At 31.8% G+C, this 25,350-nt stretch overlaps 1 protein-coding gene across 3 annotated transcripts in view; it reads left to right on the forward strand.

Moving 5' to 3' along the window:
* The window catches only part of TMEM135 (transmembrane protein 135), a 299,882-nt gene that overhangs the window by 34,755 nt on the left and 239,777 nt on the right, over positions 1 to 25,350 (forward strand). For 2 of the 3 annotated variants that reach the window (XM_031961900.1, XM_003764592.4), the window contains exons 2-3: positions 12,162 to 12,289; positions 16,139 to 16,231. The exons of the other annotated variant lie outside the window; for it this stretch is intronic. In XM_031961900.1, coding sequence (XP_031817760.1) covers positions 12,162 to 12,289; positions 16,139 to 16,231 — 221 coding nt within the window. The remainder of the gene's footprint in view (positions 1 to 12,161; positions 12,290 to 16,138; positions 16,232 to 25,350) is intronic. 3 annotated transcript variants of the gene reach the window in all.

Consider the following 25,350-nt stretch of genomic DNA (forward strand, 5'->3'; position numbering starts at 1 on the left):
GCACTCAATGCAGCCTCTGAAGTGGAGATGAATCAAAGTATGGATCAATTCTCTGCTGCTTGTGCTAATTTTGTTTTAACAATTAACACCAAGAAAATAAAGATCCTCGGGGGGCGGAGCCAAGATGGCGGAGAAGACACACGCAACTTTCTAAGCTCTTCTCTTACCCTCTTTATCAATATTATATCGAGCCTCAAAAATAGTCTTGACTGCTACAATTCGTAAAGATAAGAAGTAGAACAACTCACCGGCCGAAGAAATCTGCAGTCTCACCAAAAAGGTTGGTTCCGGGCAGGGGAGATCAGAGACTGGGAGAATTAGGTTCCGAGGAGAGTCTAACCGAGGGTGAAGGCACAGATCTCAGCACAAGCACGCACCCCAACCTGTCAGGGCTTTTCCTTGGGAGTTGTGATCCTGCACAGCAGGAGGGCAGCCCTGGTTAGCCTCAATCTGCAAGAGGGGGCTCCGCTGGGCCATAGAGCTTTTCCAGGCCGAATTGCATCAGGCAGACACTGGGGCAGGTTTGTGGCTGTCTCGCTTTTGGGTCAGCTGCTAATACTCACAGTCCCACAAGAGGCCTCGGCCTGGGGCAAGGACACTTTCCCACTTGTCTCTGCCGAGGGCATCGAGTAATCCCTCAGCCCTACTAGCAGTTTGATAGCTCGGCCAGTGCTGAATCCACCTCCTGTTGGGGAAGGAAAACTCTCACACAGAGCACTTCCCATACCTCAGAGCCGGAAATCGGTTTACATCTTTCCCTGCTCTGCAGAGGAAGCTGGTAACCCCCTTGCCTAGGAGACCTGCCCTAAAGGCTTTAAAACATGAATAAAAAGATGAAAAGAACAATCTACAGCTTCTATGCAGAAAAAGAGCAGGTCATAAACCTGAAGAGACCTCAAACAACAAAAAATGCATCAGACTGTCCTCTTTACATAATGCTCTCAGAAGAGACCAAAAAAGTCTCAAAAGAGAGTTAGAAGATAAATGGGAAAGGAAAAGAGAAGCCTACAAGAGAGCAACAACTTCCGAAATATAATTGAAAAGAAAAATTCCCAGGAAGTCAGGGAAACAAAATTGGTGAATTGGAAAAAAAAAAAAATTCAGGAAAGTAAAATTGTAATTGAAAAAATAAAGAATTCACTAGAAAGTAGATTTGTGAATTGAAAAGACAAAGAACCTCAAAGAAAATAGGATCCGAATTGGAAAAGACAAAAGAACACCAAAAAGTAGGATCTTAATTGGAAAAGAAAATAATTCACTAAAAAAATTAGTGAAATGGAAAAAAATTCCACAGACCAAAACAATACATTCAAAAACTCAATTGAAATACGAAAGAAGTAAAAAGCTATTGAAGAAAATAATTTTTAAAAATTAGAACTAACAATAAACTAATGAATTCATTGAGACAAAAACAAAAGAATCATCAAGCAAAACAAAAAAATGACAAACTAAACCACAATTATCTACTTAAAACCACAAGACTTGGAAAAATAGATCTAGGAGAATAATCAAGGATTATTGGACTTTCAAAACAATGAAAAAAAGAGCCTAAATACTATTTTACAAAAATCATCAAAGAAACTCCCAGATGTAATAGAATAGAAGGTAAAAAGGCATTGAAAGAATTCTTAACACCTTTTAAAGAAACCCTAAAATAAAAAACCCAAAATTGAAAAATTCAGAACTATCAGATTAAGGAAAAAATTTTACAGCAGCCAAAAACCATTTAAATACCGAGGTCCACAATAGGATCACCAAAATCTAGCTGCCTTACATTAAAGGAAAAAGGCCTGGAATATGATATTCCAAGGCACAAGAACGAGATCAGCCAAGAATAAACACCCACTAAGCTGAGCATTTTCTTCCAGGAAGAAGATGGACATTTAATGAAACAAATGAAATTCCATTTTTTCTGAAGAAAACCAAACTAAATAAAAATTGATCTCCAAGAATGAACTCCAAGAGATGCAGAAGGTAAAATATCTTGAGATTATTTTTTGTGGATTACAAAAGAATACATTATAATTTGATTATGATATAACATAAAAAAGGAATAGATATGGAAAGGATGAGGCAAATAAGGTGGAAGAGGGATAAAAAGGGAAACCATCCCACAAGAGGCTAAAACCCATCATATCTGAGGAATTTAGAGGGAGAACACGAATCTACCTCATCAAGTTGGCTCAAAGAAAAAATAATTAATTTGTTTAGAAAATACCCCTCATTAAAACGGGGGGAAAGGAAAAAGAGTAACAGGAAGAAGGGGAAAGACCTCAAGGGGAGGAGGGATTATAAAGAGGAAAGATCTGATACAAGAGGGACATAAGTTTAAAAGGGAAAGAGGGAGGCAAGAATTAAGAAAGCACAATCGGGGTTAATAGGATGCAGAACAAGATTAAGTAATTCTAACCGAAATGTAAATGAAACCCACAAAAGAGGCAGATAGCAGACTGGACTAAAAGTCAGAACCTACAAAGTTGTTAAAAACACATAAAGCAGGGGATGCAATAGAGTAAAAAGAAAAAACTGGAGCAAAATCTTGCTTGAAGTCAAAACAGGGAGCCATCTTATCTCAGATCACAGCAAAAATTACAATTAAAAGAGATAAGGAAGTAACACATCCCTCTAAGGGCAACAAAACAACCAAATTCAATATTAAACATTAGCACCAAGTGGTATGCCCAACTTCCTAAAGGAAAGTTAAAGAGTCAAAAATAGAACAACAAAACTGAATGTAGGAATCCAACCGCACCCCAGAATTAGACAAATCAAACCACAAAACAAATAAGAAAAAATAAAAAGCAAAATAAATTAGAAAAATTAGGTATGTTGGATCTTTGAGAAAAATTTGAAGAAGAAGGAATATACTCTTCTCAGCAGTTCATGGAACCTATTCAAAAATTACCATAATTAAACATAAACACTAAATTAAATCAAGAAAGAGAAAAGAAATGCTTTCTTTTCAGATCATGATGCAATAAAAACTACATTCAACAAAAAGTTAGGGGGAAATAGACCAAAAGTAATTGAAACTAAAACAATCCCATCTTAAAAATGATTTGAAGCAGCAAATTATGATACAATTAATAACACTCAAGATATGAAATGATGAGACATCAACCAAAATTTGTGGGATCAGCCAAAGGGTATAAGAGGGAATTTTATATCCTTAGAGGCATGAATAAACAGAGAAAGAAAAGATTAATGAATTGGCTTGAACTAAAAAAACTAAAAAGACCAAATTAAAAACCCCAATCAAATACTAAATTGAAAATTTAAAATTAAAGGAGAAATTAAAAATATTGAAAGTAAAAAACTATTGAACTAATTAATAAAACTAAGAGTTGGTTCATGAAAAGCAATAAAAAATAGATAAGCCTTTGGTAAATCTGATTAGAAAAGGAGGGAGGAAAATGAAATTAGTAGTCTTAAAATGAAAAGGGAGAACTTTCCACAATGAAGAGGAAATTAGAAATAATAAGGAGTTATTTTGCTCAACTTTGCAATAAATTTGATAACCCAAAATGGATGACTACCTCCAAAAATACAGACTTCCAGACTAACAGAGGAAGAAGTAAATTGTTGAATAGTCCCATTTCAGAAAAAGAAATAGAACAGGAATTAAAAATCCCTAAAAAAATCCCCAGGACCAGATGGTTTAATGTGAATTTTACCAAACATTTAAAGAACAATTGCCCAATGCTATATAAATTATTTGATAAAATAGGGAAATGAAGAGTCCTACCAAATTCCTTCTATGACACAGACATGGACTGATAACCTAAACCAGGTAGGTTGAAAACAGAGAAAGAAAATTATAGACCAATCTCCCTAATGAATATTGATGCTAAAATCTTAAATAAGATATTAGCAAAAGACTACAGAAAATCATCTCCAAGATAATACACTATGATCAAGTAGGATTTATACCAGGAATGCAGGGCTGGTTAATATTAGGAAAACTATCAATATAATTGGCCATTTAATAACCAAATTAACAAAACATATGATCATCTCAATAGATGAAAAAACAGTTGATAAAATCCAACATCCATTCCTATAAAAACACTTGGAGTATAGAATAAATGGACTTTTCCTTAAAATAATCACAGCATCTATTTAAAACCATCGTAAGCATCATATGTAATGGAGACAAACTCAACCATTCCCAATAAGATCTGGGTGAAACAACGTTTGCCCACTATCCCTTATTTAATATTGTATTAGAAACCTAGCTATAGCAATAAGAGCTGAGAAAGAGATTAAAGGAATAAGAAGGCAATGAGGAAGCCAAATTATCACTCTTTGCATGATGGTATACCAGAATCCCAGAGATTCTGCAAAAGTTATAGAATAATCCACAACTTTAGAAAGTTGCTGGTTATAAAATAAACCCACATAAGTCATCAGCATTCTTATTAATCACTAACAAAATCCAACAGTCAGAGTTACAAAGAAATTCCATTTAAAGTAACTACATAATAAAAATATTTAGAATCTATCTTGCCAAGGAAAATCAGAAACTTTATGAAACAAAATTACAGACCCTTTTTCACACAAATTAAGTCTGATCTAACCAAATTGGAAAAATAAAATGCTTCCTTGGATAGCGACAATATAATAAAGATGACAATATTACCTAAACTAATCTATTTATTTAGCGCTATACCAATCAGACTCCCAAAACTATTTAATGACCTAGAAAAATAACCAAAGTTCATATGGAAAACAAAATAAGAATTCAAAATTAATGAAAAAAAATCAAATGATGGTGGCTTAGCTGTACCAGATCTAAAATTATATTATAGAGCAGCAGTTAGCAAAACTATTTGGTATTGGCTAAGAATAGGATTAGTTGATCAGTGGAATAGATTGGTTCAAGGATAAAACAGTTAACAAATATAGCAACCTAGTCTTTGAAAACCCAAAGATCCCAGCTTTTGGGATAAGAACTTATTTTGATAAAAATTGCTGGGAAAATTGGAAACTAAATATGGCAGAAACTAGGCATTGATCCATACTTTACGCATGAACCAGATAAGGTCAAAATGGGTTCAACCTAGGCATAAAGAAGGAAATTATTAATAAATTAGAGGAACATAGGATGGTTTACTTCTCAGACCTGTGGCAGGGGAGGTCTTATGAACAAGCAGAACTAGAGATCATTACTGATCACAAAATAGAAATTTCGATTAACAAACTGAAAAGTTTTTGACAAACAAAACTAATGCAGACAAGATCAGAAGGAAGCAATAAACTGGGAAAAATTTTTACAGTCAAAGGTTCTGATAAAGGCCTCATTTCAAAATATATAGAAATTAACTCTAATTTATAAAAAATCAAGCCATTCTCCAATTGAAAAATGGTCAAAGGAAGGAACAGACAATTCTCAGATGAAGAAATTGAAACTATTTCTAGTCATATGAAAAGATGCTCCAAGTCATTATTAATCAGAGAAATCAAATTAAGACAACTCTAAGATACACTACACACCTGTCAGATTAGCTAAGATGACAGGAAAAAATAATGATGATTTTGGAGGGATGCGGAAAACTGGGACATTGATGCATTGTTGGTAGAGTTGTGAACGGTCCAACCATTTTGGATAGTTTGGAACTATGCTCAAAAGTTATCAAACTGTGCATCCTTTGATCCTGCAGTGTTACTACTGGGATTATATCCCAAAGAGATTATAAAGAAGGAAAGGACCTGTATGTGCACGAATGTTTGGAGCCCTTTTGTAGTGGCTAGAAACTGAAACTGAATGGATGTCCATCAGTTGGAGAATGGCTGAATAAATTGTGGTATATGAAAATTAGGAATATTACTGTTCTTAAGAAATGATAAGGATGATTTCAGAAAGCCTGGAGAGATTACAAACTGATGCTGAAGTGAAATGAGCAGGACCAGGAGATCATTATATACTTCAACAACAATACTAGATGATGACCAGTTCTGATGGATCAGGCCATCCCTCAGCAACGAGATCAACCAAATCATTTCTAATGGACAGTAATGAACTGAGCTAGCTATGCCCAGAAAATAACTCTGGAGAGGACTAAAAACCATTACATTAAATTCCCAATCCCTATATTTATGACACATGCATTTTGATCTCCTTCACGCTAATTTACAATAATTCAGAGTCTGATTCTTTTTGTACAGCAAAATGATGTTTGGTCATGTATACTTATTGTGTATCTAAGTTATATTTTGATATATTTAATATCTACTGGTCATCCTGCCATCTGGGAGGGGTGGGGGTAGAGGTAAAAATTGGAACAAGAGGTTTGTCAATTGTTAATGCTGTAAAGTTACCCACGTATATATCCTGTAAATAAAAGGCTATTAAATAAAAAAAAAAATAAATAAAAAATAAAAACATATTAAAAAAAAAAAAAAAAAGAAAATAAAGATCCTCTATCAGCCAGCACCACACCATCCATATGTGGAACCCTCAGTTACACCATATGTGAAGTTCTGAATGCTGTAGATAAGTTCACTTACCTTGGCAATATGCTTTCCAGGAATCCCCATGTTGACAACGAGATTGACGAATGCAATGGCTATGTTAATGGCAACGATATGGTTAAGTCAAATTCTTTTGAATGGTTTCCCCTCTGTTTTACGAAGCCTTACAATATTTTTAAGTTTGATACAATCAATATAATATCATCTGTGAACAGTAGCATTTGGAGTATCTTTCTTCAGTTTGGACTGTTCACTCTATATCCTTCAAGATAAATATTAAACATTGAGATGTATTTTTTATGCTTCAGCTGGTATTTTTTTAAAACAGATATGTTATGTCTTAAAAGAAATATTGAATAATTTTGATGACTACATGGATGGGAGACACCTTAGAAAATTGCCTTTCAGACAATGTTTGGATCTTTCAAATAAAATATATTTTAAAAAATCATAATTAACAGAAGTAAGCCTAATGAGATCTTATATTCACTACAGATTATATGTACCTTTTAGTCAATTTTATGATGGCAAAAATGTTGGAATATTTTTTCTTATCCTCATAAAGGAAAATTTCAATGCATGTGTCAATTAGTCTAATAAAAATTTAAATATATGGGAAAATAGACATATAAGTTAGTAGTAGTTGATTTTTTTCCCCCTCATTATCTTTTTGGTATCACTAAGATCCTAAATTTTTCCCCCTGATAACATTTAGTATTTTCCTTTCTTCCAGATAACTTGGAATCCATCTCTTAATGCCCTTATTATTGTCTTGTCCCCAGAACAAATTTTTTTTTTTGGGGGGGATACTTAGTTTACTTTAACTTCTTTTCCCATTTGTGGTCTCTTTTGTAACTTTCTATTTCATCAGTTATTATATCTGTAATAATGATGATGATAGACTCCTAAGTAGTGTGATTCTATTGTCTGCAGTTGAGTGAAAACTATTATAAAATCTTTGCTGATTCTTTTCTATTTTTCTTCTGTTGTCCTATTTTCACCCTTAGATGACCTTTGGTCGACTTTACTTAATTTAATCTCTTATCAGGCTTTCTTTAAACTGTATTTTTCCATTATTGCTTTTCTTTTTTTTTTTTTTTTTATGAAGTAATACTTCTTTGTAAGTTTTTATAAAAAAAGTTTGTATTCTAAACTGGAGTGGCCCTTGACTGTCACTGTCTCCCCACTTGACAAATAAATCAGGAGTTTGCCAACATTTTTTAAGGTCTTTTGGCCTACTTGTGGCAAATTAATTTATATTAAAGTTCTCTACAGAATTACTGCACATGTCACTGATTTCTTTCTGTATCCCATTTTTCATTATTATAGAGATACTGTGGAACTATTTGAATTGCATGCAATACTTTTTTTCTATTTTTATTCGTTTTTTTCTGTACTAATTTTGATCTTTGTTGTTGGAGCTAACTGCTAACTACAGATGGCTAATTCAGTAATGATTCATGTATTATTATTTTACTTTGCATCTTATATAGTAGTATGAAATGTTATTGTGTGGTACTATATTGATAACCCTTTGTATGTACCTCAGGGACACTCTCTCTCTTTTTTTTTTTTAATACAGTAAAATATTTTCAAAAAGCTGTTAAGTAGATCAGATGATTTAATAAATAAGGCTTTGAAGGCTAAACATATACCAGTCTATGCTTTAATAAACCATAGAATTCAGTGTATATAGGAATGAAATCCTTATTTAGCAAGTGATGAGTAAAATAGAAAATTGCTGGAAAATAGACTTAAATGATAAAAACAAGATAAATTCTAAATTAATTAAATGGAAATGGAGACACAAAAATTAGAGGAGAATAAACTCATCTTTCTGGTAATGAATTAAAAAAATACAAATAAGAATAAGCAATTTTGTTTATATCATTTTATACAAATAAATCTCTGCATCTAGAACAAGAAAAAGAAATATGGAGAAAACAAATTGATTTCATGAATTATTTTTGACAAAAATATGATTTCCAAAATATACAATAAATTTACATAAATCAATATAATTACTTTCCAAAAAAATTAGCTAATATATCTGAATGGTCTTTTTTTTCTTTTTTCCACAGTAGCAATTTATTTATTATTAGACTGCAAACAGTCTTATGTAGGTTATATATGTACAATCATTTTAAACTTATTTCCATATAAGTCATGTTGTAAAAGAAAAATCAGGACAAAAAGAAAAAAAAAATTAGAAAGAAAAAACCAACCAACAAACAAAGGTGAAAATAGCATGCTTCAGTTCTCAGTTAGTCTATAGTTCTTTCCTTGGGTGTGAATGGCATTTCACATCCAAAGTTTATTGAAATTGTCTTGGATTACTATATTGCTGAGAACTAAGTTTGTCATAGTTGATCATTCCACAGTGTTGTTGTTACTTTATATAATGTTCTCCTGGCTCTTCACTTCATTTAACATGAATTCATGCAAGGCTGAAAATCAGCCTGTTCATCATTTTTTGTAGAATAATAGGACATTCTTTTCTGATGAATGTATCAGATGTTGAGTTTATTCTTACCTGCAATTAGTTATCTACATATTATTCAATAAATTATTCAGTATATTACTGAGTAAACAATAAAAACAAAGTTTTAGAAGACTGTTTCCATTGTCTTCTATTCAGGTTCTCAAGGATAGCATGCATGGCATATAGGTGTGAAGTTTTTCTATGGTTTACATGAGTTTAGTCTCTCTCTTTTTTTTTTTTTTTCTATTTTATTTTATTTTTATTTATTTATTTATTTATTTTTTTCTTTTTCTTTTTTTTTTTAATTTAATAGCCTTTTCTTTCTAATTTTTTTTTCTTTTTGTCCTGTACTAGAAAGATGAGTTTATTCTCCTCTAATTTTTGTGTCTCCATTTCCATTTAATTAATTTAGAATTTATCTTGTTTTTATCATTTAAGTCTATTTTCCAGCAATTTTCTATTTTACTCATCACTTGCTAAATAAGGATTTCATTCCTATATACACTGAATTCTATGGTTTATTAAAGCATAGACTGGTATATGTTTAGCCTTCAAAGCCTTATTTATTAAATCATCTGATCTACTTAACAGCTTTTTGAAATTGGTTTTTCCACCTGGTTCCAAAGGTTCATTAGACTGATTATCAAATTTAGTGTGGACATCTGACCATCTTTAGCCCTGCTGCAGCTCAGAAGTTTCAAACATATAAGATACACCAGCCTCCAATTCCCCAATAATAAGGAAGACAAGTAAGGAAGTATAGACCACCATGCCTAGTTGACATTTTTCAGTCACCTTTTTCTATTGAATACTATATTCTTAAGTATTTACAAAAAGATCACTATGAAAATTAATGCAGCTTATGCTGCAGAGGATGAAGAGGTAAATAAATTCTACAAAGTACTTGATAAGATCCTCAAAATTAAATCATGAGATATTTTTATATCTCTGTGACTTTGATGCCAAAGTGGGTATAAACCCAGGTGGAAAAACCAATCTTTCTAATGAGGGGTGAACCACACCGAACTGGAGTGGCTTTCATGCCAGTCAGCAGTGGGGTACATCCTTTGAATGGTCGTACTATTTATGGTTTGTTAACATAGGGAGATTCAACCTTATCCCTTCCCATTTATCCCCTTTCCCCTAATAAAGACTAGTTATTGCATAAAATTATATATTTGTTTTCAGGCACATGCTAAATAAAACTCTTTCAGTTCTCTTATTTGTCTCTCCAAAGAAAACTTGTGAATCACCCTTTTACTTAGTAGTTGCTACCTTTTTTTTTTTTTTCACATTTTGTTTATAGTGAAAATGTTGCAATTGATAAGATCCTCTTCATGTCTATTTCTGGATAAAGATCTCATGTTTAGAGTACCAATAGTCAAGTTAAAATTTGTAGTCTAGAAACTATGTACTGGTTGATAATAGTTGATACTCAGGCCCCTTTTCTACCATTCTGCTACCTTTACTGCAGAATGGACTAATAGAATTGAGGACCATTTTAATTTTTCTTTGTTTTATCTGTTGACATGAACAAGTAATTTATCATTTTATAATTCGCTCATTGATGTTAAACTTAGTTCTTAGTTTTGTAAAGCAGATGTGATTTATTTTGAGGGAATCTAATCTGTGTGTGTGTGTGCATGTGTGTATGTGTATGTGTATGTGTGTATGTATGTATGTATGTATGTATACTTGAAGCCTCCATGGAATGGGCCACAAGGGTTATATCATGTAGCCAGAGTAGAAAGAGAGATTTGCATCTCCCTATCTCCCATTCCATAGCCATTTAGAGGCTTGTAATTACTCTTTCACAACTAGTCTTCTTGGTTATAGGACCCTCAGGAAGGTTATGACCCAGCTCAACACAATGGGCAATTACTGTGCTGTTAGAGTTTCTGGACTTTTCTCTCTTCCTCCTCCTTCCCCAGTATATTGCTGTCCTTTCTTTAACCATGAAGATGGGTTCTTAAGGTATCAGGAATTAACCATCCCACACCTTTCACTTTTCTTTTAAGTGGGAAAAAATAAGGAGTACAGCATGAACCCATATGGAGACATTTCTTTTTCCCTGATATAATTTTCAGTGAATGGATATCACTTTTCTTCTAGTCTCCCTAGTTTTCAACCTTCTCCTATCCTTGGCTACTAACTCGAATGAAAGCATTCTCTTTAAAAATTAATATCTAGTGATATATATATATATATATATATATATATATAGTGGTTGGAATGCTGAACCTGGAGTCAGAAAGATTTGAGTTCAAATTCAGCATTAGGCACATTTGTGTGACCCAAGGCAAGTAACTTAACCGCTATATGCCTTGATTTTTTCATCTGTAAAATGGGGATAATAATAACACTCACCTTCTAAGATTCTTGTGAAGATAAAATGTAAATGTTGAGTCAGGTCTGACTCTTCATTACCCCTTTTGGGATTTTCTTGGCAAAGATACTGATTTGTCATTTCTTTCTCTAGCTTATTTTATAGATGAGTAAACTGAGGCAAATGTAGTTAAATGACTTGCTCAGGGAGACCCAGCTAGTAAGATTCTGAAGCTAGATTTGAACTGAGGTCTTTCTGAGTCCAGGCCAAGTGCTCAATTCATTTTGCCATCTACCTTCCCCATTTCCAAAATATTTTAGAGATATATCTTGATATTCTTCTTAAGACGGTTCTTTGAATATCCACTATTCATAAATTTGTTTTGATTCTCCTTTCCATTTCTTCTTTTCCTTCCTTTAATAGCTTTCCAAGCTTTTCCAAGCTTAATAACTTGGACCATAATGTCTGGTCCAAGATAATTTTTTTTTGTAGACAAAACCTATTTCGTCATACAAAATATCACAGATTTTAAAGTTTTATTTTGAACTATAGCTTCTGGTCTTAAAAATTTTTGAATAATTTTATTTAGGATTATTCATTTATTACTTAGACTGAGTCAAGCTTTAGTGAAATAAAGGTGTTTTGTTTCAACTTTTAAGGGAAATTCTTTATGTCATATTCTCAAAATTAAAGCATCTTAAAACTAATTTTTCCTTATAAGACTAAAAAAACCTATTTTGAAGTCCTCACTAAAATTTGCATGTACTTTTCTCTCTTTCTCTCTCTCTTTTTTAAACAATGATTTACATTGTTAGTAATTCCCATGTAAGCTAATTAAAATGGGGAAAATATATACTATATTAATAATCTTTCTCTCTGCAGATTGCAGCGATTCTCCGAAAACGAAAACTAGAGTATTATTTACACAAACTACTACCCGAGATCATACAATCCGCTTCATTTCTGACTGCTAATGGAGCCTTATATATGGCTTTCTTTTGCATATTAAGGTTGGTACTCGGATTCACTATTGCAGGTTTATGCAAATGACTGTTAGAACTGGAGTGAAGCAGAAATGTTCATGTGATATTGTGTAAGTCATTTTTGAACCAGTTTTTATCAGTAAAATGCTGTTCGCTTACTGCTGTGAACTTTAAATGAAGGTACAATGTGAATTTAGATTATAATTATGAGATTAGATAACTGCTAACAGGAATTACTTTCCAGTAGTAATGACATGCTCTAGTGCATCATTCATGTACTTATTTGCCAAAAATTTGATCAGGCATTTTTAACTGTCCTGTTTTACAGATGAGGAAATTAAAACAATTATTCATGATACAGACTTGAGTATGTAGTGAAGCAAGTGAATTAATTTCAAGCTCTTCGTCATAACACAGAGATGGGGATTTTGGTCTTAATTCATTTTGCTTAGGTCAGGTAGATCCTATTTGGCATATTTAAAATAGTAGAAGTGCAATTAATATCCATTTGTGAGCCCTGTGTCACAGCATCTTGATCATTCAGTCATTTACTCAGGAATCATTTTCTTTTAAATGACAGAAAGATACAGCTTCTTTCCTTCCCCATTCCTAACTCGTGACAGTCTTAAAATATTTGTTGTAAATTATTGAAATTCCCTGTTGGGTTAGCATAGTAATTTAGTTCCTATATTTATACATGTTGAGTATATAGCACTGGTCAAATGACATACTTAAGCCCTAGAGTAAAGTGATAACAGATATTATATCCAAAATTTTGACTTTTGTTTTATGTTGATATTAGTACTTTTATTTTTTTTCATGTATATTCTATTGAAAATTGAATTCCTAAAAGACCTTTTATAATTTGCTGGATAAGATAATTGAACTTTTGGAATTTTGAGATTGGCAAAAGAATAATTTGTGTTAATCCATTTCTTATTTAATTGCTAAAATCAACCCTGGTTTAGCTAGAAATTGCATAAAGATATATTGTAGTTGCTAACAAAAAGGCTGTATATTATATGGGTACTTTAAATTTCTTCTTTAGTGTTAAATAATAAATAGGTTTTAAACATACTAATAATGACTTCCTATTGTAGTGTTTTAAATTATCATGTGAATCCTTTTGATTGTCATGAGACTATAGAGTATTTATAATTAATATTACATCACATTTTATTTCTATAGCTGATTCATTGAGTTTAGCTCTTCTTTTAAAATTTATAGTTATCCCAAAGTGACTTGTTAATTCTCTTTTGGTTTTTATGATAGAGGAAGAATCCTAGCTTGAATTTTCTTTCTTTCAGAAAAAAAAAGATTAAGATGAAAAAATTATTAAAATTAGAACATAATTCATATGATTTTTTTTTCTCAACAAACTTTCCTCATGCTTTTTGTTCAGGAGTTCTGTTTTATGGGAATAAATTCATTTGAACTTCTTGATGCCTGTGGATGTAGTGATTTTTCCATCCAAGGATCATTTGGTATTTGACATTTAGTAATACAAATTTTCCTTACAATTTTTTCCTGTGCAAATTGCTTTATTCATGTTTATAATTTACTGAAAAGAATATTCTTACAGCCTTATAACCTTCACATTAGGGATATATGGTATTTCATCTCTTCTGTGGGCCTTTAAATGGCTTGTTGGTTAGGCTTATAGGACAGTTCCTTTTCATCTCCACTCCTTGACACCTTTGATCTCCTCTGAAGCTCAAGTGACTTAAGTGCCACTTCTGGATGAGTCCTTTCTCATCTTTGCTTTTTCCTCCTCCAGATTTCTTAGTAGGGGTTTTGTATTTATTGTGTTCATACTATTTGCCTTGATAAAATGTAAACTTCTTGGATTGAGTCTTTTTGCTTTTGGTATTTCTAACACAGTGTATGACACATAGTAGATAAAAATCATGTTATTACTAAATTAATAAATGTATGTCAAGTGATTGGCTGATGCAATAAAACACAAATTACTTTTCCTAGCTTGTATCAGTCATAGCATTTCCAAATATTTGCCTCCTATGAACTTGTGGGTGTCTTAATTGCTATTTTTTCTATACACTAACTACTTAACATGGTATCTTGCTTTCACAAATTGGTTTGTTTTTAGAAGTATTTCACATTGCTTCTTTCATATCTTCTACATTGTACCTGTATAGTAATTAAACTTTTTTTTTGAGTTTATCTTGCTTTCTGATTCTCTGTATTCTTATTGCCTGTTTTCCCTGCTTGGAATACACTCTTTCCAAATCTCCACCACTTAGAATTCTTTTCTTCCTACTACTATTAATTCAGATGTTATCTTCTCTACAAAGTTTTTCCTGCCTCCAAGTTGAAAGTGATTGACTTTTCTTTCTTCAAATTTTCTTTATAACCAATTTTTTTAAAGTGGGAATACCCATATCATAATCAACTTTGTATTATTCTTGTTTTTTTATGCAATATATACTTCTGTTAGATTGTAAATTTCTTCAGGATGGGACTGTATCAGTTTCATTCATTCATTAATAAAGTAGTATTAAAATAAACATTAATTAAGCACCTACTTTGTGCTAGGCACTTTTAGATGTCTGGCATACAGCAACAACAACAAAAAAGAAAAAAGTACCGGCTCTTTTTTTTTTTCTTTTTTCTCAGTGGTATTTTATTTTTCCAAATACATGTAAAGGTAGTTTTCAGTATTCATTTTTGTAAGAGTTTGTGTTCTAAAATTTTCTCACTCCCTTTCTTATTCCTCCCTCCCCAAGATAGCAAGCAATCTGATAAGATTAAATATATGCATGCAATCATTTTAAACATATTTCTGTATTTGTCATGTTGTGTAAGAAAAATCAGACCAAAAGAGAAAAAAAATTAAAAGAAGGAAAGAAAGAAAGAAAGAAACAAAAAGGTGAAAATACTATGCTTTGATCTACATTGTTTCCATAGTTCTCTCTCTGAATCTGGATGGCGTTTTCCATCCTAAATGTATTAGAATTGCTTTGAAATACCCCATTGTTGAGAAGAGTCAAGTTCATCACTGTTAAGCGTCACATAATCTTGTTACTGTGTACATTTTCCTCTTGGTTCTACTCAGGTAGCATCAATTCATGTAAATCTTTCCAGGTTTTTCTTAAATCAGCCTGCTCATAATTTCTTTTAGAACAATAATATTCCTTTACATTCATATATCATAATTTATACAGGCATTCCCCAACTGATGGGCATCCACTCACTTTCCAGTTCCTTACTAATACAAAAAGGGGTAATACAAACATTTTTTTATATATGGGGTCCTTTTTCCTCTTTTATGATGTCTTTGGGATATAAACCCAATGAGACTTGGATGAAAGGGAATGCACAGTTTGATAGCCCTTTAGGCATAATTTCAAATTGCTCTCCAGAATCAGATTATTTCAGAACTCCACCAACAATGCATTTGTGTCCCAGTTTTCTTACATCCTCTCCAACATTTATCATTATAAAAGCATTGGTTCTTAAAGAACTTAATTTTTATTGTAGAAAAAACATAGAAATTTAAATAAAAAATACATGCAAAGTAGTTTCTGAGAGAAAGGCTTTAACTGAGCTAAACTTTGAAGCAAGTTTTACTTACATATTTCCAATGTCAAGAACATCAGTGCTTATGTTGAATTGAATTGTATTAGGTTGTTTTCATTATTCTATCAGACAGGAATGCATATATGTGCTCATTTCCCTTTTTAGGTCGAAAATTATGCTTGAAAAATTATATATAAAGAACTATTTGCTTTAATGATATTTTTAAATTTTAAAAAAGTTTTATCAGTGGAAGTCAAAACTCTGCATTAAATATGTATTAGTACTTTGTAAAGATCAGATTTGGTCTTGCTTTATTTGAAATTTCAATTTGAATTTCAGGAAGATACTTGGAAAATTCTACTCCTGGAGTCCTGGCTTTGGTGCGGCTTTACCAGCTTCTTATGTGGCCATTCTTATTGAAAGAAAAAGCAGGTATATTTTATATTTTACCTAGTAAAATTTTTATCTAATTTTTTTGTAGCAGCTAACTTTTAAATTGATTTTTCCAATAGTAGTTTTTGTTTATTATTTACTGTGATTTTAATGTTTCTTTTGTTGAAAAAAATATTTTTGTCTTTTAGAAATGTTTTTATTGAACATTAAATTTATTTGAAATTTCAACTTCTTGTTACTAGAACTTTATTAGAAAATCTGCTGTTGTATATTCAGATAGGCTTCCTGGTTCTCTGAAGCATTAGTATTTTCCAATAAGTAATTATTTATCCAAGAATTTGGTGCACTCTAGCAAAACTAATTAAGTTTAGCAGCTGATCCTTATTTGCCTTTTCCCCTTATCTATTTTGTTAATCTTTCATCAATTCATTACTCAGTATCTCTTATAAGTGAAGGACAAGGATGGGGGTTCACAGGTGAGTGGAACAAAGATAAAAAGCTTAGATCAACTTTTCAGCCAAACTTTAATATTGTTTGCAAAAATGGGTTTGGGGGATCTGCAGATTTCATTTTTTTTCATTATCTTATATACCCCAGAATTTCTTGTGCTTTTTCAACCTGATTTCCTTTTCCCTCCCAAACCACAGACCCTAGTCCACTTTGTCTTTGTGATTAGGAAGGCAAGTGAGCTTCCTTCCCTCCTCGTTTTCAAATTCTCTGATATTTAATATCAGCTATATTTACATTTGAAGTTAAGTAAGTGTGTGTGTGTGTGTGTGTGTGTGTGTGTGTATTTTTTCTGTAAGTAGGTAGGACTACCTTTTAAGTACAGATTTATGGTTTATAGGAAAAGTCAATTGCATAAATGTTACAGAATATGGCTGGTATTCTAGGGTCATAGATTTAGAGTTGAATGAAATATTAGAGACCATTTAGGCCAACATCTTGGATTTTATACATCGAGAATGTAAGACCCAGAGAAGTGAGTGATTTGCCCAGGAACCACTAGGGGTAAGTGGCGGAGTGAGGATTGGAAACCAAATTATGTGCCTTCAAACTTAGCACTTGTTCCTGTTAAAAAAACATGTTTTTCACCTTATGTTTTTGAGGGATTGCTTAAAGTAAACTACAAGGACACATAAAGATTTTTTTTCCTTCTAATTGTGACTATTAGTGAAATGTTCTGTATCTCAGTCTTTGTGAGAGTAACACATAGTAGGTCCTTATAAACTGCCAGTTGATTGATTGACTGACTTTGTGGCTATCCTAGGAGATTATTATTAATTGATTTGGATTCTATTATTATGTAAGGTGGATTAGAGCATAACTGTTCATTGTTGTTATGGAATGGAATGCATCTAGAGAAATTCCTTATGTCCATAGACTACATTTCTAATGATGGTAGATCTATGTGGACTGCACTATAAAATGCTGTTGGCTCATTATGTATATTAGAAAAATAATTTCTGAGTCTGCCTACTGGCTCTCTCAAAACCCAGATGTCCTTCATAAATAGCCCAGGATATTGATTACTAATGAAATGTATTATGGGTGTCTGAACAAACCTTTTTTTTTTTTATTTTTAAGAAATGGGGGTCCTTAATCTAGAGAAGATTAAGTCCTAGAGAAGGGACTTAGAAAGGAGACATGCTTTTCAAATGTTCACATCACACTAAGTTGAGAGGAATACCTTTGATAACATAATTGGGACCCTCCCCAACGTAGTTGCAGGCTAATAATAATTATTACAATAGTGCCTTAAGGTTTTCAATGTGCTTTACATATGTCAACTCATTTGATCTGGTATTAAAATAACTAGATTTCAAACTTTTTTGATGACTAGGACTAAGTTCTTATTTTTTTATTTTCCCCAATTCTCTAGTATTTTGTTTTACACTTAAGAAAATTGGAGTAGAAGCTCCTTGAAGTCAGGCAGCTACTATTTCTTTCTTGTCTTTCTGTTTGCCTAGTATATAGTAGTAGGTGCTTAACAAATGCTTGCTTGATTGATAGAATTATAACAACATTTTGTGGACGTTGAGTTACTCAGGCCAGCAAGAGCTTCATTTTATTATGGTTGTAGCATGTGAATTCAATTTTGGAAATGAGGCCTTTATCAGAATCTTTGACTGTATAAATGTTTTCCCAGTTTATTGTTTCGTTTCTAATCTTATCTGCATTAGTTTTGTTTGTACAAAAACTTTGATATAATCAAAATTTATATTTTGTGATCAGTAATGATTTCTAGTTCTTCTTTGGTCACAAATTAGTTCCTCCTGCACAAGTCTGAGAGGTAAACTAATCCTATGTTCTTCTAATTTATTTATTCTCATTCCTTATACCTAGATCATGAACCCATTTTGACCTTATCTTGGTGTACGGTGTTAAGTGTAGGTCAATGCCTAGTTTCTGTCATACTAGTTTCCAATTTTCCCAGCAGTTTTTGTCAAATAGTGAGTTCTTATCCTAAAGCTGGGGTCTTTGGATTTGTCAAACTTTAGATTGCTATACTTATTGACTGTTTTGTCCTGTGAACCTAACCTATTCCATTGATTAACTAGTCTGTTTCTTAGCCCATACCAAATGGTTTTGGTGACCGTTGCTTTGTAATATAGTGTTAGATCTGGTATAGCTAGGCCATCTTCATTTTATTTTTTTTTTCCATTAGAATTTTCCATTGAAATTCTTGACCTTTTGTTCTTTCACATGAATTTTGTTATTTTTTCTCGTTCAGTAAAATAGTTTCTTGAGAGTTTAATTGCTATAGCACTAAATAAATAGATTAGTTTAGGTAGTATTGTCATCTTTATTATATTCACTTGACCTATCCAAGAGGATTTGATTATTTAGATCTGACTTTATTTGCGTGGAAAGTGTTTTGTAGTTTTGCTCACATAGTTTTTGACTTTCCCTTGGAGGATAGATTCCCAAATATATCATAGTATCGATAGTTATTTTAAATGGAATTTCTCTTTATATCTCCTGCTGTTGGATTTTGTTAGTGATATATAAAAATTCTGAGATTTATGTGGATTTATTTTGTATCCTGCAATTTTGCTGAAGTTGTGCATTATTTCAAATAGCTTTTTAGTTGATTCTCTGGGGTTCTCTAAGTATACCATCATATCATCTCAAAGAGTGATAATTTGGTTTCTTCATTACCTACTCCAATTCCTTTAATCTCTTTTTCATTTCTTATTGCCAAAGCTAGCATTTCTAAAACACTATTGAATAGTAATGGTGATAGTGGCAACCTTGTTTCACCCCTGATCTTATTGGGAATAGTTCCAATTTATCCCTATTACATATGATGCTTACTGATGGTTTTAAATAGATGCTACTGATTAATTTAAGGAAAAGTCCATTTATTCCTATACTCTCAAGTGTTTTTAATTGGAATGGATGTTGGATTTTATCAAATGCTTTTTCTGCATCTATTGAGATGATCATATGGTTTTTGTTAATTTGGTTATAGATATAGTCAATTATGCTAATGGTTTTCCTAATATTGAACCAGCCCTGCATTCTTGGTATAAATCTTACTTGGTTATGGTGTATTATCCTAGGCATGATTTTCTGTATTCCCTTTGCTATTATCTTATTTAAGATTTTAGCATCAATATTCATTAGGGAGATTGGTCTATAATTTTCTTTCTCTGTTTTCGTCCTATTTGATTTAGGTATCAGTACCATGTCTGTGTCATGAAAGGAATTTGGTAGGACTCCTTCATTCCTTATTTTTTCAAATAGTTTACATAGTATTGGAGTTAATTGTTCTTTAAATGTTTAAATAAATGGTAGAATTCACATGTAACTCATCTGGTCCTAGGGATTTTTTCTTAGGGAATTGATTAATAGCTTGTTCTATTTCTTTTTCTGAAATAGGACTATTTAAACAATTTACTTCCTTTTCTGTTAATCTGGAAAATCTATATTTTTGTAGATATTCCTCCATTTCACTTAGGTTATCAAATTTGTTGGCATAAAGTTGGGCAGAGTAACTCCTAAGTTATTCCTTAAATTTCCTCTTCATTGGTAGAAAGTTCTACCTTTTCATTTTTAAGACTAATAATCTGATTTTCCTCTTTCCTTTTTCTAATCAAATGTGCTAAAGGTTTATCTATTTTGTTGGTTTTTTCATAAAACCAACTCTTAGTTTTATTTATTAATTCAATCTTTTTTTAGTTTCAGTTTTGTTAATTTCTCCTTTTATTTTTAGAATTTCAAGTTTGGTATTTGATTGGAGGTTTTTAATTTGATCTTTTTTTTTTTTTTAAGGTTTTTTAGTTGCAAGCTCAATAAACTGATCTTTTTCTCTATTTTATGCAAGTAAGCATCTAGAGATATAAAATTTCCCCTTATTACTGCTTTGGCTACTTCCCATAAATTTTGATATGTTGTCTCATTATTATCATTCTTTTGGATGAAATTATTAATCGTGTCTATGATTTGCTGTTTCATCCATTCATTCTTTAGGATGATATTGTTTGGTTTCCAATTACTTTTTCTTCTATTTTACCTTGGCTTTTTATTGAATGTAATTTTTATTGCATCGTGATCTATAAACAATGCATTTACTATTTTTGCCTTTCTGCATTTGATTTTGATGTCTTTATGTCCAAATATATGGTCAGTGTTTGTATAGGTTGCATGAAGTGCTGAGAAGAAAGTGTATTCCTTTCTGTCTCCATTCAATTTTCTCTAAAGATTAACATACCTAACTTTTTTAGTATTCTACTTACCTCTTTAACTTTTTTTATTTTGTAGTTTGATTTTTCCAGTTCTAAGAGAACAAGTTTGAGATCTCCCAGTGTTATAGTTTTGCTACCTGTTTCTTTGTTCTTCTTGCAGCTCTCTTAACTTTTTTAGCAATTTCCATGCTATCCCACATGGTACATATTATATATATTTGGAATTGATATTTCTTCATTATCTGTGGTACCTTTTAGCAAGATATAGTTTCCTTCCTTATCTCTTTTAATTAGATCAATTTTTGCTTTTGCTTGATTTGAAATCAGGAAGGCTACCCCGGCTTTTTTTTACTTCACCTGAAGCGTAATAGATTCTGCTTTAGTCTTTTACCTTTACTCTGTATGCATCACTCTGTTTTAAATGTGTTTCTTGTAAACAACATATTGCAGGATTCTGGCTTTTAATCCATTCTGCTGTATGCTTCCGTTTTATGGGAGAGTTCACCCCATTCACATTTTACAGTTAAACCTACTAATTCTGTATTTCCTGTCATCTTATTATCCCCAGTTTATACCTTTCTTTTTTCTTTTCCCCTTTTCCTCCTCCCTAGTATTTAACTTATGAGCACCACTTGTCTCAAGCAGCCCTCCCCCTTTAGAGTCTCTTCCCCTTTCTTATACCTTTCCCTTACTGTTTCTGTTTTCCCTTCTATTTAGCCTACCCCTTCCCTTTTTCCATTTCCCCTCTCTCTGTTCAATAAGGTGAGAGAAGTTTCTCTATAAACCAAATATGTCTAATATTTTCTCTTTGAGTCAAATCTGATAAGAGTAAGGTTTACACAATGTTCATCATTCTCCCTTTTCCCGATACAATAGATTTTGTTTGCCTATTCGTGAGATGTAATTTCCCTCATTTTACCTCCACTTTTCTTTTTTTCTGGCAAAATCCCCTTTCTACTTCTAATTCCTTTTTTATATTATAACAGCAAAATCAAATTATATATGCAATCTCTGTGTATACTCAGAACAGAAATATTCAAGAGTTCCTTTTACCTTTTTATGCTTTTTTTGAGTCCTATATTTGGAGGTCTAATTTTTTGTTTAGTTTGGGTCTTTTCATCAGAAATAAATGGAATTCACCTGCTTTGTTGAATGCCTATCTTCTTCCTTGGAAGAAAATGCTCAGTTTAGCAGGGTAGTTTATTCTTGGCTGCATTCCAAGGTCCTTTGCTTTTTGGAATTTCAGGCCCTTTGATCTTTTAAGGTGGAAGCTTCTAGATCCTCAGCTCAGGAATTCTTGAAAGTTCTGTATTTCATTTAACTTATTATTTTTTTCTCTTCAAGGTTTATACTCATTTTTGCTGGCTAAATTATTCTTGATTGTAATACTAGGTCCTTTGCCTTCTTGAATATATTCTAAGTGATTCATTTTTTTAATGTGGAATCTTATAAGTCTTGTTTGATTTTGAGTGTAGGTTGATGATTTGAATTGTTTCTTTCTGGCTGGTTGCAATATTTTGTTTTTGAATTGGGAGCTCTGTTTGAATGTAATATTCCTGGGAATTTTCATTTTATCATCTCTTTCAGGAGCTAATTTTTTTTTTTTCAGTTTCTATTTGAATCTCTGGATCTAAGGTATCAGGATAGTTTTTCTTTATAATTTCTTAAATATTATGTCTGGGCTTTCTCTCTCTCTCTCTCTCTCTCTCTCTCTCTTTTGATCATGGCTTTCAACCTTGTTCAGTATTTCTTAAGCTATCTATCCTTGATCTGTTTACCAGGTCAATGTGTTTTTTCTGCAGAGATATTTTACATGTTCTATTTTTTCATTCTTTTGACTTTGTTTTATTCTTTCTTGATGTCTCATGCTCAATTCTAATTTTTAAGGAATTATTTTCTTCAGTGAGCTTTTTTATATCTCATTTCCATTTGACCTAATCTCCTTTTTAAAGAGTTATTTTCTTCAGTGAATTTTTGTCTTCAGTGAATTGTGTTTTACCATTAGGCCAGTTTTGTTTTTGTAAAGTATTATTTTCTTAAGTATTTTTTTTTTTTTTATATTTGTATGTATGTGTATGTGCACATGTGCCTCTTTTACTGAATAGTTAATTCTCTTTTCATAATTTTCTTGTGTAACTTGTTTCTTTTTCTAATTCTTCCTCTAACATATATATTTTTTCTTTTTACTCTTCCAGGAGTTTTTGTTGGGTTTGTAACAAATTAGCTTTTTTCTTTTTTAAGGCTTGCTTTGTAGCTGCTTTCACATTGTTGTCTTCTGAGTTTGTATCTTGGTCTTCTGTGCCATCATATACCTTTTTATGGTTGTTGTCGTTTTGTTGTTTGTTCATTTTTCCAGCCTGTTTTTTCACTTTGAACTTTATGTTAAAATTGGTCTCTTTTCACCTGGAGTTGGAGAGATTTTTTTACCAATCTTTAGGATTTTTTTTGGTCTGTGCTGCTGTTTTCAGAGCTAGATTTGGGGGTCTACATATTTTTGTTGCTTCCAAGATGGTGTTCTCTAGAGAGAAGTATAGTCACTGAAGACCAGGAGAGAAGTGTGGTGATGGCGTGTAGGTGCAAATTCTCAAATTATGTTTGGCATTTTGTAACACTGTTGACTTGGATTGCTAAATGTCACATTTGTTTAGAAAATAGACTTGAAGGTTGAGGGAGTTTGCAATTGATGGAAACCTTGGAATTATAGTCATAATTGTTTACTTTTACACTTTAAGGCAGCAGATTTTTAAGGAGAATTAGTATGATAAAATAGTGCTTATAATTTCCCTCTATTTAATCTGTTCTTTAGGGTGTTTATATATTAGACCTTCCCCTTTCCCTTTCCATTTCCTTATTTGTTCTATACCTATTTGTTATCTTTATGACTACAAATCCCTCAGTTCCAACTATTTAGCCTTTAATCAATAATGTGGACTGATAGCAGATCTATGATTCTTCAGTTTTATCAAATAAATATGCATCTATTACAGTTAATGATAAAGAAGAACATTTTTATTATCAGCAAATTTCTTATTTTATCTGAGGAGAAATTCTCTTTTAGAGTAAAAATAGAAAACTTCTAAGTAGGCATTTAAGTGAGTTGTAATGGTAGTTGGATCATGATAGTAACAATAAAGGAAGGATGGGGCAGCTAGAAGAAATAAAGAATAAATAAAGGATAGGGTGCAGTAGATAGAGCATCAGCCCTGAAGTTAGGAGGACCTGCGTTTAAATCTGTCCCCAGACACTTAATACTTCCTAGCTGTGTGACCCTGGGCAAGTCATTTAACCCCAATTGCCTCAGCAAAAAAAAAAAAAATAATAATAATAATAAAAAATAAAGAAGGGACAAATTTGAGAGAAGTTATGGAAGAATAAAAACATTTGTTTACGGTTTTAAAATAACTTTTCCTAGCATCCTTGACCTGCTAAGAGATTCTGTGCACCCTAAACTCAGCTAAATATGTTTTCCCTTTGTTATATATTTTGCTAATCTTTTTATGTGTTTTATGAATAACAAAGTAATATTTCTATAAGACATTAAGGTTTGCAGAACACTTTTACATATGCAATTTCATTTAATTGAATATCAGTAATATATTTGGAGCTAGGTAGATTATTACTTTTTTTGACATTTAAAAATAATTTAAAAATTTTAATTACTAAGATAGGTACATCTTTGATACAGAAATTAAGTGATGACTTTGTGGCACATAAAGACCAAAAAGTAGTTTTTTAAGAATTTAGGATGTAATATATATATTTTTTTTGATCCTTGATTTATCTCACATTTAGTTTTCATTGTTCAAAATATGATGATACATTTCAGTTTTCACTTTGGAAAGTTCAACAGCTTTTGTTGCTTTTTAGTGAACTTCTGCCTTTGTGTTTTACTGTTGAGTTCTAACTGTTGCTAGGAAATTAGTGAATGTGAGAGATGAACCATAACCTAAACATTTACTATAGTACTTTTGTTATTTTAAACTCAGTCATGGAGTTAAAATCTAGGATTGATCAGCTTTTTTTAGTATTTGAAATTACACTGCTGTTGAAGAGAAAAAAATGCTTAACTCTTGAACTAGTTATAATTAATAACATGGTTGGGCTATTTGTAATTTATGTGTTTGATTTAATTTTGTAGTTACAACTATATGTTTTATAATAGGATAACAAATTCTTCCTTTTTCTCTTTTCACTTATTTGGCCAACCACATATCTATATTGGGTAATAAAAAGTATTATTGAATTTTCATGGCTAGTTGTTGCCCATAATTAAAGGCAAAGTTAATTTTTTTTTCTGTACTGAAAGAGTAGTTTAAGCTACTTATTTTTGGACAAAAATGTATGCTACTTTAAGCAGCACTACTATTAAAATCTCTATTAACTAAACAAATTCTGGGGAGGTTCCTTGTTAGAGTTTCTTTTTCTTTGTTTTATAAAATATACTCAAACCAGTATTTCTTTAAGTGG

The sequence above is a fragment of the Sarcophilus harrisii genome, chromosome 3 (assembly GCF_902635505.1).
Source record: "Sarcophilus harrisii chromosome 3, mSarHar1.11, whole genome shotgun sequence".
NCBI classification, from domain to species: Eukaryota; Metazoa; Chordata; class Mammalia; order Dasyuromorphia; family Dasyuridae; genus Sarcophilus; species Sarcophilus harrisii.